The sequence below is a fragment of the Syngnathus leptorhynchus genome, chromosome 8 (assembly GCF_054491065.1).
Source record: "Syngnathus leptorhynchus isolate UIUO chromosome 8, UIUO_Slep, whole genome shotgun sequence".
Classification (NCBI taxonomy): domain Eukaryota; kingdom Metazoa; phylum Chordata; class Actinopteri; order Syngnathiformes; family Syngnathidae; genus Syngnathus; species Syngnathus leptorhynchus.
The window spans coordinates 4,074,924-4,089,212 of NC_141202.1; the positions used below are offsets into that span (position 1 = coordinate 4,074,924).

Below are 14,289 nucleotides of genomic sequence, written 5' to 3' on the forward strand. Positions count from 1 at the left end.
TCTGCTGTGTGGGTTGGTTGCATTAATACAGCAAAAAAAAAAAAAAAACATCAAATCCAATGGGTTCAAAAAAAGAAACCATTCATATACATGTGGTGAGTGAGGAGAAACAAAGTTATAGTCAAACATGTGAGGAAATCCCACAGATGATCATTTTCAAGAATATTGATGATCCATTTAAAGTTGCAAACAACTTGTATGAACATAAAGTGCTTTCCGGTGTAATGTAATATATTGGCGTTATAGAGAAGTAGAGAAAAGACAATAAGGACGTCGGAGATCCCGTCCATGGTTACTTGCAGGGTTTGATCCAGTCCGGGTTTTCCACCCCCTTGCTCGGCTCAGTAAAATGGCTGTATCTAACGAAGCCTCGTGTTGGTTGGGCTCGCTCCCTGCCTCTACCCGGGCTCAGTAACATAACTCCCACAACAATTTCTCTCGCTTTTTTTTTTACGCATTGTATGGAGCGCCAGTCATCTCTCTAACCCACTCACGGAACCGGAACCAAGGGGTGGCAGCCGGATTCGGTCCGGTTCGCGGGTGGGGATGAATCGGCACCGGGATAAATGGTTCTAAACAATTATTCATGTTCCATGCTAGCTTTTGATTGTGCCTGACTCGCCGAGAGAGGGAGAGAGGTGGGGGGTATATCATGGCCGCTCAGGTCGCCAGCGCCGCCACTCTGAACACAAGCCCGCCTTCCGAACTCAAAAAGCCGGATCGAGAACCCAAGGAGGACACGGTATCGGGAGAGAAGCAGTCGGAGAAAAAGCAGCCCGGCTTGGAAGGCGAATCGCCGGGCCGGGGGGATCTGCAGGACGGCGCCGACGCTGGAAATGCAGGAGGAGGAGGGGAGCCTGAGATGAAGAACGGGAATGGGAACCCGCCCAGAGCTAACAATAATAACCAGAATGACACCGTCGGACCGGAGGGAAACAATCACCCGGGTATGGTGCACCATCACAACCCAGCTTTCCCTCCACCGTCGTACGGATACAGTCAGCACTACAGTCGGGCCCCTTTTCATCAACATGGCGGACAACAAAGCCCTGGCATGGCAGCTGCTGCGGGTCCGACCGTTCAGCCCAGCAACATCGTGGACCCTTACCAACCCAATTCGCATGACTTTTCCAACCACCAGTTTAACAACTACAGTCCGTTCCCCAACAGGACTCCGTATCCAGGCCAGGCGTACGCTATGAACTCGCCTCGTAGTAGTCAGGCGCCGACAGCTGGGGGGCAGCCAGCTAAGCAGCAAGCACCAGCAGGAGGACCCACGGCCATGGCTGGATCTTACAATAACCAGAGATATAACATCGGAAACCCGCAGCCGACATCCACACCGACGCTCAATAAGCTCCTGACGTCGCCGAGCTCCACACGGGCTTATTCCAACTACCCGCCTAGCGACTACACCAGCCAGGAGGGAGCTAGCAAAGGGGCAACAGACATGGGCGCTAGCGGTCAGTATGGAGGCAGCAATCCGGCTTGGCAACAAAGAAGCCATCACCCGTCGCCTATGAGCCCGGGAAGCGCCGGGCAGCCGCTAGCTCGAAGCCAGGTAAAAAATCACACCACAACGCGAAGGCCATGGTGTTTTTTTTTTCTCCACGTCTCCTTCCCTCCTCCTAACTAGTTCACAACGTAGTAGGCCAGCCATTGTCTGCTACACTAGTTCGCTAAGACTCTAAAATGGCTGCCTCTCGTGTGTGTTTCCCTCTCTCATAGCAGCCCTTAAAACAGTCGTTTTTCCGTCGCTTCGAACGATATAAACCGACACGAGAGCGGGGCGAGATGACGAGGGAAGTCGTCGAAAGTAGACAGCGTTGAGGACTTTGGCGTAGCCACGAAGGCCCGACTTTTAGAGCAGCTCGAATCCACATCGAGGGGCAACGCTTCGTTTCAACCCCCTTCAGCATTGCCACGCACACCTTTAGCCAAATATTAAAACAAACAGTTTGTGCCATTTGATCACAAGATTCCAACAATCGTTGTTTTAGTAGTTCAAAGCTGGAATCTAGAAAAAAAAATTCCATATTAATTTGGAAGCTATGACGGAAGGAATGCTAGACATACTTCTTAATCAAACTCGCTATTAGATCAAATGGCCTCTTGCTTTTCTAGCTTTAAAGAAAACACACTTCAACGTCGTTCTAATATGTCACTAAAATGACGCAAATGTTTTTTTGCAACTTGAACCTGAGTGCGGCATAGGGATGGGATGCACATGCTTGGTTGTTGCCCGTAAACGGTCAGAAGGCTCGGGCCACATGAAGCGGAGGCAGCTTGCAAGATTGCAGCGTGCAACAGGGATTTGAATTGTGGAGGTAAAAATCGAGCTGTCAAAGCCAGGAGATAGTTGGTCTCGGGTTGACATGCTAGCGCTGATCTGATTGGCTCCTTAGCCGCAGCTCATGTGGCCATTTATAATTACATGTGATGCAAGGCAACAGTTGCTGATAAGAAGGAGTATTGAATCATCTCAGGGTCATCAGAGGTATTACTGACTGTTCTTTTCATTATCGCTTTTTCTTTCCAAATACTAAATGTTGACTCTGATTTATTCATGTGGGTTTAAATGAACTTTATACTCAAGTGGGAATTATATGCAACACCCCTGAAATATGAATATAAATGGAGAGAGGCAAAGCTAACGACAGTGTGGTTGATGCAAAGAAACGTGAAGTAAGATATTCCTTAGAAATGGCTTCGGGTGAATGTGTTGTACAAAAATACCAACTTCTGACATTAATAAATTCTTTCTAATCTAAAATAGGTATTGTGTTAAGAATTGATGTTTACTTATAGCTATTTCGCCTATGCGAAGAAAATGTGTATTTACCTAAGGAGTTGAATCAATACTTCTTTGCCAAACTTTTTTTTTTTTTAAACAGGATTGTGATTACTTTTGCCAGGCATGTTTACAATATATTAACACCCAGACATTTTCATGTTTCCCATACTGTTGTAAATTCACAGCACTTTTCAGAAATTTGGGGCTTACGTATAAATGGCAATTTTTAAAAGAAAATGCACAGTTTTATGAATATGATGCTTATATTTGCATACGTGTTTCAAAATGCATCGTTTATGCTTCAAAAGAAAAGCTGCATTTTAGCCCCGCCTGCAAAGATGTGTGCATGTAGCTCCTGCGTCTGGTTGGCATGCCACACAAGTTTGACTCCAAAGAATTTCCCCCCCAGTCCCCCCTCTTAAGCCAATCAGAAAACAGTCCACCATCTCTCACCCACCAAGGGAGTTTGTCTTATGCAGATTAGCCATGTGCTGCATTTATTTATTTCAATTCATCACACCGCAGTTGCTAAATGTCACGCAAGGCATAACATTTGCAACAACAAAAAAAAAGGTTGTTACGCTGATGAGGCATTTCCTCCAGCACATTTGGGGAATTCCCTTGCTACAATGTAATACGATGGCCGTGATGGAGGAGGTCTGTTATATTCTAAACAACCCAACAAGATGATGTTCTATGTATAAAAATATGATTGATAGCAGATCTGGAGTGAATCTGTGCTTTCTCCCTTTTCACTCCTTTCTTGTTTTGAAAGGACTTCCTTAAATTTTGGTGTCATACATCTGGGGCCAAAATGCCTTCTGCTGCTATAAAAACATACTTGGACAAGATTCAAAACAGGAACACAGCTGGGAGATGTTTGGAATGGGGCTAGCAGATAAATATATACGTATATCACTGTTTACTTGTGACGTTAGCCAAACAAACTTTATTTAGAAAGCATCTTAAACAACCACAAATACCAAAGTGCTGTACAGAAAGTAAAACAATTCTAATAATAAAAACTATTTAAAATTAAGAATATCAAAGAATGAAAATAAATCAGTGTGAGAAAATGAGATGATATGAGATCGTCATTTCAGCATTTATACTTTTTGTCACGTTATTTTGGTGGTGTGCTGTGAGATTTCCCAATTAGTTTCAGAAATGTTGGGAAAGACCAACTCGACCGTTATGACGTTCATATTTTACCCGACTTATTTTTTTATCCTTGCGTCTTCCAGCCGCCTGGTTCTATGGATCCAATGGTGAAAATGAGAGGGCAACCCTACGGTGCAAGTAGCCCCTACAGTCAGCAGTCACAGCAAGGACCTCCCACCGGGCAGCAGGGTCCCGGATATCCTGGCCAGAGTTACGGCCCCCCAGGTCCTCAACGATACCCGGTCGGCATGCAAGGGCGAACCCCTGGAGCTATGGGTGGGATGCCATATGGTCCACAGGTAAGATCCTGTTTTGATTGTATTTTTGATTAAGTTGTGCTCACAATGTTTCTTGTGTGCTTAGATGGGATCTTATGGCCAGCAGGGACCAGGAGGATACGCTTCACAGGGCCAGGGCCCGTATTACGGCCAGCCTGGTCAGGGTCCCCACCCAGGTCAGCATCAAACACCCTACTCTCAGCCCCAACCTGGACAACCAGGAGGTCAAGCACCTTACCCGGGGCAACCCCACCAGCCTCCCCCCTCGGCACCGCACGCCCAAGGAGGAACCCCTTATCAGCAGCCTCATATTCCCCCACAATCCCAAGTTGCACCTCAAGGCCCCGCGCAGCCTCAGCCGCCGTATTCCCAAGCGTCGGCACCACAGCCAGGCCAGTCTCCGTACCAGGGACAAGGCGGTCAGACTCCCCAGCAGCCGGGCTCCCAGGCTCCTCCGGGATCACAGGGACAGACCAACTATCCGCCGCCGGCGTCGTCGCAGCCGCCGCCTCTGCAGCCCCCTTCGCAGCAGCAACAGCAGTCGCAGACACCCCAGCACACACAGGGCCAGTCTGGAGCATACCCGCAGAACCCGCAGCAGCAAGCACAGCAGTCACCTTATCAACGCTTTCCTCCTGCACAACAACAGGTGGGGCCCCCGGATGAGGATCTTAAGTCTTTGTTTGGTTCCAAAACATGTGCATTAGAGAATGCTACTTTTTTTAGGAGATACCCCAAGATTCATTTCAGTCCAATGCTCCGCCATCTTCTCAACAAAAAGGAGGGCCAGAGGATAGTCAGGGCCGTCCCTCCAGCCTTCCGGTCAGTCATGTATGCATCAATGCTAGAATTTCTCTTCCCCATTTCACACCCCCCTATGAGTAATAATAATAATCTACGTCTCTGTGTGTTTCCAAATGACTATTCCCAATTCATGAGTTAATGTCATGAAGATGCAGCGACATCACACAGAGCATTTGTACCATTTTACCTCCTCCTTCTTGTAATGAAATAAAGGAGCCAAAATACCTCATTAGAATTGAGTGTAATTCAACACAATTGAAAAACTACGGCCATAATTACATATTTTGTAGAAAGATTTTTTTTTTTTTTTTTTGCTCTCATATTGGAGTTTATTAGTGCAAGGCAGGCTTACTGGGTTTATAACCAGAATGTACTTTAATAACTTCTGTTGTCCCTCATGTGTTTTCAGGACCTGTCTGGCTCCATTGATGACCTGCCTACTGGTACAGATGGTGCCCTGAGTCCCGGAGTGAGCACGCCGGGTGTTTCCAGCAGCCAAGGCGAGCAGAGCAACCCGGCTCAGTCGCCCTTTTCACCTCACACGTCCCCCCACCTGCCGGGCATCCGGGGACCATCGCCTTCCCCGGCCGGCTCCCCGGCCAGTGCCAGTACACCTCGTACTGGACCACTGTCACCTGCCAACATGCCAGGTGGGGTGCTTTTCTCCAGGTCTCAAAACGAAACCTTTCCCGAGCTGCTCTAACTTGAATCTTAATTTCCCAGGCAACCAGATGCCTCCGAGACCATCAAGCGTGCAGTCAGATGGTAGCCTTCACCCTGGCATGAGCCAGTCTCCTCTGGCTCCAGACCGAGGTACACCGAATGTCACAAAGTAATTGTGATTTACCGTAGCTTAGTCTGAACAAGCCTCGTCTCTTCTTTCACCACTTTAGGGTTTATGCAGAGAAACCCTCAGATGCCCCCTTATGGTTCCCCACAGTCAGCCTCTGCTTTGTCGCCTCGCCAGTCCTCAGGGGGACAAATGCATCCTGGGATGAGTCCATATCAACAAAATAACTCCATGGGTGGATATGGACAACAGGGGGGACAATATGGGCCCCAGGGTGTGTATCTCTTTCTCACCCTCCCCCCCTCCTTTTAAATTGATTTTTGGTTATCAATACACTTATTACTTAAGTTTGTCCTGACGTAATGAAGTAGCATTTTGAAGTTTGTGTACATTTCTCATTCGAAAAAAAAAAACATGGGCTCCATCCCTTCAGTACACAGGCACAGCATAGCAAGCTATCGCTGCTCCCTCCCTCTAACTCTGTTGCTGCTATTAATAGCCGTGAAGCAGAAAGTCAGCTGACGTAGCAGAGCCTCCTGTCAGTAGAGCTCAGACTGTGACGAAGGCTTGTTGCTCGGGGAACGTCGCTCTCACTGCTAGCGCATTGAAGAAGCAAAAGTGTGCCTCACAAAGCCCAAATATTATTTGTAGCTTAGGTTTTGAATTCCAGATTTTTTTTTTGCCCAAATGATTTCTGATCTATTTTGTCAAATGCGCTTCAGGTTATCCTCGGCAACCCAGTTATGGTAACATGCCAAATGCCAACTACCCTGGGACGGGTATGGGTCCAATGGCAGGTCAAGGTGGGGGACAACCATACGCTGGCATGCCTCCAGGACGGATGCCGCCAAATCAAATGGGAGCGCGTCCTTACGGCCCCGGCATGGGTCCTAACATGGGCCCCAACATGGGCAACATGCCATCCCAGGTTAGCTCAGCGATGTGCCCCCCTCCTGGCATGAACAGAAAGCCCCAGGATCCTGCAGCCATGCAGCACCCCGCCTCTAACTCGTTGCACAACAGGTTGGTTGATTCTCGAGCGGATTTGCTTTACTTTTGATCATTATCCCCTTACTAAAAATATTTTTCTACATCCAGGATGTCTGGTTATCCTAACATGCCACCAGGCATGATGGGCTCTGGTCCCCCGTATGGTCCTCCTATGAACAACATGCCTGGAATGATGAACACCCAAGGTGGATCCCCCTACCCCATGGGGCCAAACATGGTCAACAACTCAAGTGGTACGTTTTACAGATTGCTTGCACTCTGATCATTTTCGCCTTTGCTTATTTCAAGTCCAACCAATGAATGTTTTTTTTTTTTTAACCTAAATGTGTCTAGGAATGGCTCAGAGTCCAGAGATGAACAATAAAATGAATAACAAAGTTGATGGAAGTGGAACCCCCAAGCCAGAGCCCAAATCAAAGGTAAATTCAAAATTCTGGTTTTTTTTTTTAGGAAGGAAAAAAAATGCATTAAGCAAGGTTTTCACTTCTCTCCACTCAAACAGAAATCAAATTCCTCTACGATGACCAGTGAAGTTATAACGCGTCTATACGAGTTAGGACCGGAACCTGAAAGAAAGATGTGGGTGGATCGTTATTTGGCTTTCATCGAGGAGAAATCCATGGGCATGACCAATCTGCCTGCCGTGGGACGCAAGCCCCTTGACCTCTTCCGGCTATATGTATCGGTAAAAGATATCGGAGGCATGACGCAGGTAATGCTGAGTGTGCATATTTTCAATTTGATTGCAATTCCTAATACCCGCTTCTAATAGATTTTTGTCTGTATCTCAGGTGAATAAAAACAAGAAATGGCGAGATTTGGCCACATCCTTAAATGTGGGTACATCGAGCAGTGCTGCCAGTTCTTTAAAGAAACAGTACATCCAGTGTTTGTATGCCTTTGAGTGTAAAATCGAGCGTGGCGAAGATCCTCCTCCTGAGATTTTTACAGACAACAAGAAGAATCAAACCGCAAAGGTCCAGCCGCCCTCGCCAGGTTAGCTCTACACTCACACTTATTTATTTTTTAAACAAAAGCCTTTCATTTCTATTTCATGAAATTGATGTGTCATGTCTGTCTGCTTCCAAACTGAAGCGTCCCTCTGCTCCACAGCTGGGTCGGGCTCTCTGCAGGGCCCTCAGACTCCCCAGTCGACCAGCAGTTCCATGGCTGAGGGTGGAGACTTAAAACCTCCAACCCCAGCCTCCACTCCTCATAGCCAGATGCCCCCCATGGCACCCGGTTCCAGGTGACTTTCCTCCTAAAACCAATCACAAAGCTTTAAACGGATCGATTCTAAATGCATCTTTGCCCGCCCCCATTTTTTTAGAAGCAGTGTTAACGTTCAGGACCCCTTTTCCGAAGTAAGCGACCCCGCTTACCCACGTAAAAACATGACACCCAATTCTGCCTACCAGTCTGGCATGGGCACCCCAGACATGCAGGGGCGCATGGGCCCCTACGAACCCAACAAGGACCCCTTTAGCAACATGAGGAAAGGTAGGCACATTGAATAGGTCCTAAAAATGCTTCCCCTGCTCTGTTAATTTGCACTAAACGGGGCTTTCATTCTGATTGCAGTCGGGGAGCAGTTTCTTCCCACTAACCAGGGCCCTAACAGCGGGGCGGGCGACCAGCACCAGCAAGCGCCACAACAGCCACAGCAGCAGCCACCATTCAACCGAGGACCACCCGGGGCCATGGGCACCATGCCAATGGGGCCCAGACAACAATATCCCTATGGACCAGCCTATGACAGGAGGTAAGAAATAGTGAATGGTATTTAGAATTTTAGAGGACATTAAATCCAATGACGAGAGGCTTATTTCCTTTATGGGTCAGGGAACCATGTAATTAATGCTTCATCTTAAATTGACACAGGGATTCACTTTCTTCCCACTCATTTGTTTTGATTACACCTTGAAGCCATTATAGTGCTATGAAAAGGTTTTATGCAAAAAGTGCACATATTTTTTATTTAACTAGATGTTTTAGTTAAACGCTAAAGTATTTTGTTTTATTAGAACTTGTCTAGAGAAAAAAAATCACAATACAGTGTGGTTATTTTTTTTTTTCTAGCCACTTTCCAAGTCCAATGTCACTGGGGACAAAAAAAAAAGAGGATCTGAATAGATGTCCAATATTTCTCTATTGTATTTTTCATACATCTCTTCATATTCTTAAAAATTCTGTTTGTGATTATGTTCTTTCCAGATCTGAACCAGGAATGGGTCCAGAAGGCAACATAGGATCTAATGCTCCTCAGCCAAACTCTATGATGCCTGCCAATGCCGACACTGGGATGTATTCGCCAAATCGCTTCCCACCACAGCAACCACGGTTGGTTAACAGAATCTCTTTATCTCTAAATGTTTGAATTTTGGATAACACATTTTGGACAAGCTTGTCAAGTGAAAGTTTTTGAAACAATTTCAAAACAAATCTCAAACAAATTTTCCTATGTGGGTTCAAATATAAAATAAATTCTTCCTTTAGACAGCCGACTCATCAGCATTTAGCAATTTTTGTATTTTCATGGCCAAGCTGATGTTGCAATGTAACATTTGCAGACTTGATTCCTATGGTAATCAGTATCCTGGACAGGGAACGCCCCCTACTGGCTCCTACCCTAATCAGCAGCCTGGAATGTACCCACATCAACAGCAGGTAACACTAATTATGCTATGCTAACAGCAATGCTGAAATTATACCTAATAATGCTTATTACTTGTAACACCATTCAAAAAATTAAGCATAAGGTTGTATTTAGTACTTGATGAGGTTGATAGAACTTTATTCATCCCACAGTGGGGAAATGTACTTCCTGTTGTTGTTTCTAAATGCTCATTTTGTACAAGAATTACAAAATTCATTGAATTTGTAGGGCTACAAGCGTCCTGTGGAAGGAGGCTACCCTCCTTCGAAACGTCACGAGGCCGAGTATAGTGGACCTTTCCCAGGGGGGCAAGCGCCACCGCAGCAACAACAGCAAGGCGGCGTCCCGGCACCCTCGTCGGGACAGCAAGAGCCGTACAATCAATACAGCGGCAGCGGACCTTACCCGGGCTCTGACCGCCGTCCACCCGGGCCAGGCAATCAGTTCCCATTTCCCTTTGGACGCGAGCGGTTGCAGGGAGCCGCGGGGCCCAATTCTCAGCCCGCCTTGCCCCCTCAGATGATGCAGTCAGGCCCAGAAGGTCCTCAAGGCGGCATGTGGCAGGGGCCGCGAGATATGAACTATCAGAACTACCACAGCAGGCAGGGTGGACCCGGGGGCCCGCCTCAAGGACCGGGTTACCCTGGCATGAACCGCTCTGAAGAGATGATGTCATCAGAACAGCGCATGAATCACGACGGCCAGTGGGGCGGTCAGGTGGGGCCGCGGCAGCCTCCTTACGGTCCCGCGGGGCCAGGTCAACCGATGCCTCGTTCTGTGCAGTCCAACTACCAGCCCCCTCAAGGCGTGCAGAACCACATTCCACAAGTTTCCAGCCCAGCCTCCCTGCCCCGCCCTATGGAGAGCAGGACATCGCCAAATAAATCGCCCTACATGCACGGAGTGATGAAAATGCAAAAGGCCGGCCCTCCTGTGCCGGCGGCACACGTCGTTCCCAACGCGACCCAGTCACCTTTAATAAGACGAGACATGCCGTTCCCAATGGGCTCCGTCGAAGCGTCCCATCCTGTTCTGAAACCACGTCGCAGACTCACCATGAAAGATATCGGTAAGGCTTTCTTGGCTGTGCTTGATCGTGCAACTGTGCTAATTGTGCTTTTTTACGCTTAGGAACTCCAGAAGCCTGGCGGGTCATGATGTCATTAAAGTCCGGTCTATTAGCTGAAAGTACCTGGGCTTTAGATACAATCAACATTCTTCTCTACGATGACGGCAGTATTTCTACCTTTGATCTCAATACGGTGAGACGTTTTTTTTTTTTTGGGCTTTGTCACACTTCTGCTACATCTGATGAATATGTCTAATATCACGTTTCTCTCCCATTAGTTGCCCGGCCTACTGGAATTGGTGGTTGAGTATTTCAGACGTTGCCTCATTGAGATCTTTGGAATTCTGCGGGAATATGAGGTGGGGGACCCCGGCCAGAGGACGCTACTGGATCCCGATGTTTTGAAAGAACTCGCGGACGGCTTAGAAGAAGAGGAAGCGCATACGGAAGATATCGAACCGGAGGATGAAGACGAGGAGGAGCGAGAGGCGGAAAGTCCGCCTCATATAAAACAGGAGGACGAGCATAAGGAATGTTCGGAGTCACGAGCAGGAGACGAGAAGAGCGGCGAAGAGGACAGACGAGACAAGGGATCGTCATCCGACCACAGCGGCTCGTCGCCGTCTTCGTCGCTCCAGAACAGACCCAAACAGGGCAGCAAGTTTGATAAGTTTCCTCTGAAGGTGGTACGAAAGAGAGATCCGTTTGTTTCGGCACACACCAACAATCACGGCAAACTGCAGGAGTTTGACAGCGGATTGCGCCACTGGAGCGCCGGAGGGGGAGACTCCACGGAACACATTCAGACACACTTCGAACCCCGTAAAGACTTCTTGGAGCGCCGACAACGAATACCCGTGCCTCAAAGCGTGCTGAAAAGGCGGATCCGTGAAGATTTCCTCGACTATAGTTCGCCGACAGAAGAGGAGAAAAAGAACGAGGATGAAGAGAGGTCAAAGGCGACATCCTCCTCAGGGAAAGCCACCGGCTCGGAGGAGAGCCCCGCCCTCACGAAAGAAGAGGAGAACAAATCGGAGTCTAAAACGATGGCGCAAAATCACGGGGAGAATAACCGACCCGTCCCGTCGGTCGTTAGTGTTTTAACGCATCGGGTCAACACGATCCTGGAGGATGAACCTCACAGTAAAGATGAAGGGCCGCTCGTCTCGCTAGCCAACTGGCAGGATTCCTTAGCTCGCCGCTGCATTTGCATCTCCAATATCATTCGCAGCCTCTCTTTTGTTCCAGGAAATGACCACGAGATGTCCAAACATCCGGGGCTACTGCTGCTACTGGGCCGTCTCATACTGCTCCACCACCGGCACCCTGAACGCAAACAGGCCCCGCTCACTTACGAGAAAGATGAGGATACAGAAGAAGGCACGGGCCAAAGGGATGAATGGTGGTGGGACTGCTTGGAGCTCCTGAGAGAAAACACGCTGGTCACATTGGCAAACATCTCAGGCCAGTTAGACTTATCCGTCTACCCCGAGAGCATCTGCCTGCCTCTGTTGGATGGCCTTCTCCACTGGGCCGTCTGTCCTTCAGCGGAAGCCCAGGACCCCTTCCCCACTTTGGGTCCACACAACGCTTTGTCCCCTCAGAGACTGGTCCTGGAGACGCTGAGCAAGCTGAGCATCCAAGACAACAACGTGGACCTCATCCTGGCCACCCCGCCGTTCGCTCGAATGGAGAAGCTCTACGGGAATCTCGTGCGACTGGTCGGAGAGAGGAAGGTGGCCGTCTGCAGGGAGATGGCCGTGGTTCTGCTGGCCAACCTGGCCCAGGGTGATACCTTGGCAGCCCGGGCCATCGCCGTTCATAAAGGCAGTGTGGGCAACTTGCTGGGCTTCCTGGAGGATAGTCTGGCGGCCACCCAGTTCCAGCAAAGCCAGAGTTCTTTTGTACACCTCCAGGGGATGCACTTCGAGCCCACCAGCCCGGACATGATGAGGCGGGCCGCCCGGGCGCTGCACGCGTTAGCCAAGGTGGATGAGAACCACTCAGAGTTCACACTACACGAGTCCCGGCTCCTCGACCTTTCGGTGTCCCCCCTCATGAACTCGCTGGTCTCTCACGTTATCTGTGATGTACTCTTTTTGATCGGCCAGTCCTGACAGCTGTAGGGAGCCGTGGCTCCTCTTTTCTAGAAGGGGGCAGGGGGGAGGCGTTCTCCTCACGTCCCCCTTCTTCCCTCGGCTTTCCTGGCTTGCGTGTAACAGGGCAAGGAACATTTAAAAGTGACTCTTATTTATGAAAAACCTTCAGATTCCGTTCTCTGAGCCCTCCCCGGGCCGAGGGCATCCTCGCTCCTAGACTTGTCATCGCAGAGCCCCCTCACAACAGAGAAGGAAGCCACAGCAAGTGACACTACTAGCGAAAGAAATGCCAACCGGAGAGCAGAGAAACTGTTCTGCCACTTGGGGGAGGGGAGGGGGTACTTTTTAATAAAGAGAAATAAATGAAATAATAAATAAATAGCTGAAAAACAAAAACCGTAACCAAAGTTGCTGTCTCGTTTACAGTGAGTTTGGGAGACGCAGTGGTGTGCCCTAAGCTCTCCAGGCCCTTTGGAGGGCACAATGAGTCTGTTAAGGTCGTCCGTTCCGAGCTGAAGCAGACTCGACAAAAGTGGCCTACTGGTTCTAGTCGTTGTCGTCGGATTAGCACCCGACAAGACACCTTTCACCGGGGAGGCCTGCGCAAGTAGATTGTAGGACGTTTTCCGTACCGTACTGCTCTCGAGTGGACAGCGTTCCGTTTCGCAGAAGCGGACCACGCGGCGCGACTAGACTTCGGAGGGTCATTCTAGTTTGGTGTAAACACAACAAAAAAAAAAATGGCTTTCTTCCCCAAAGTATCAAGAAACACCCTTACCTCCTCTTATCCCTTGATTGTATGAATTACCCTTATGAAAAGAAATCACCTCTTAGGACTGGTTTTCAACTTCAAATACAGCTTTGCTGTGGTGTGTATATATATAATGTTGTACATTACACTTCTTTCTGTGTCTGTCTGTCTGTGTCACTATTCTCACGTATTATTGGTGAGGGATGGAAGCTGACGGCAGCTTCCACTTCCTGCTGATTAGACCCGCTCCTCCGGTCTCCCCCCCCCCGCCACCGCTCAGTAGTGCAACAGACACAGCTCCGACCTGTTGTTTCCCGGTACAACACAAACTAGATGAAGTACACATTTGACAAAATTTTTCTTCTGTCATGGATTCTTCATATTTGTATTTCAGACTATGTAGCTAAGACATGTAAATTCCCCCCTTCTCCCTTTTTTGGCTCAATGAATATCATTTATTCAGTATGAAATCTTTATACTATATGTTCCACGTGGTAAGAATAAATGTACATTAAATCTTCCTAAGCTGTTTCATGTTTTGTCTTCCCTTCACTTGATTCCTTCTTTATCAATAGCAACTTTTGACATCTTCATTGTGTTAATATAGACGTTTCTGGGAGATTGTCCCTCCAAATTAATATCTTGTTTTCATTCTGCACTTAAAACAATTGATTAAATTTGAATTATATAGCAGAATTATGTTACTTGACTCCAAACCACTAATAGGCAAATACTAATTAAACCTGATTTGGTTTCCTCAACATAATTCATAATAATAATTATCAATCTGATCTATCACATTGTTTTTTCATATGAAGCTGCAACATGTTATGGAATAGAACCCCTCCAAAGCATAAAACATCAGCGCTTCAGGAT

At 48.0% G+C, this 14,289-nt stretch overlaps 1 protein-coding gene across 6 annotated transcripts; it reads left to right on the forward strand.

Moving 5' to 3' along the window:
- The first annotated feature begins 294 nt into the window (after positions 1–294).
- arid1aa (AT-rich interaction domain 1Aa) lies at positions 295–13,949 on the forward strand. 6 transcript variants are annotated; one of them, XM_085919011.1, is made up of 20 exons: positions 295–1,561; positions 4,039–4,254; positions 4,319–4,882; positions 4,960–5,064; positions 5,447–5,687; positions 5,761–5,850; positions 5,931–6,101; positions 6,550–6,850; positions 6,926–7,071; positions 7,172–7,257; positions 7,341–7,550; positions 7,630–7,834; positions 7,934–8,087; positions 8,169–8,338; positions 8,420–8,600; positions 9,053–9,178; positions 9,409–9,505; positions 9,723–10,563; positions 10,626–10,756; positions 10,842–13,949. In XM_085919011.1, exons 1-20 carry the CDS (start codon positions 653–655, stop codon positions 12,678–12,680), a joined length of 6,783 nt encoding a protein of 2,260 aa, XP_085775137.1. In that variant the 5' UTR covers positions 295–652; the 3' UTR covers positions 12,681–13,949. The 6 variants fall into 6 exon arrangements, with proteins under 6 accessions (XP_085775137.1, XP_085775139.1, XP_085775140.1 ...); XM_085919013.1 differs by having other exon boundaries at positions 7,952–8,087; XM_085919014.1 differs by having other exon boundaries at positions 4,960–5,055; positions 7,952–8,087.
- The last annotated feature ends 340 nt before the right edge of the window (positions 13,950–14,289 follow it).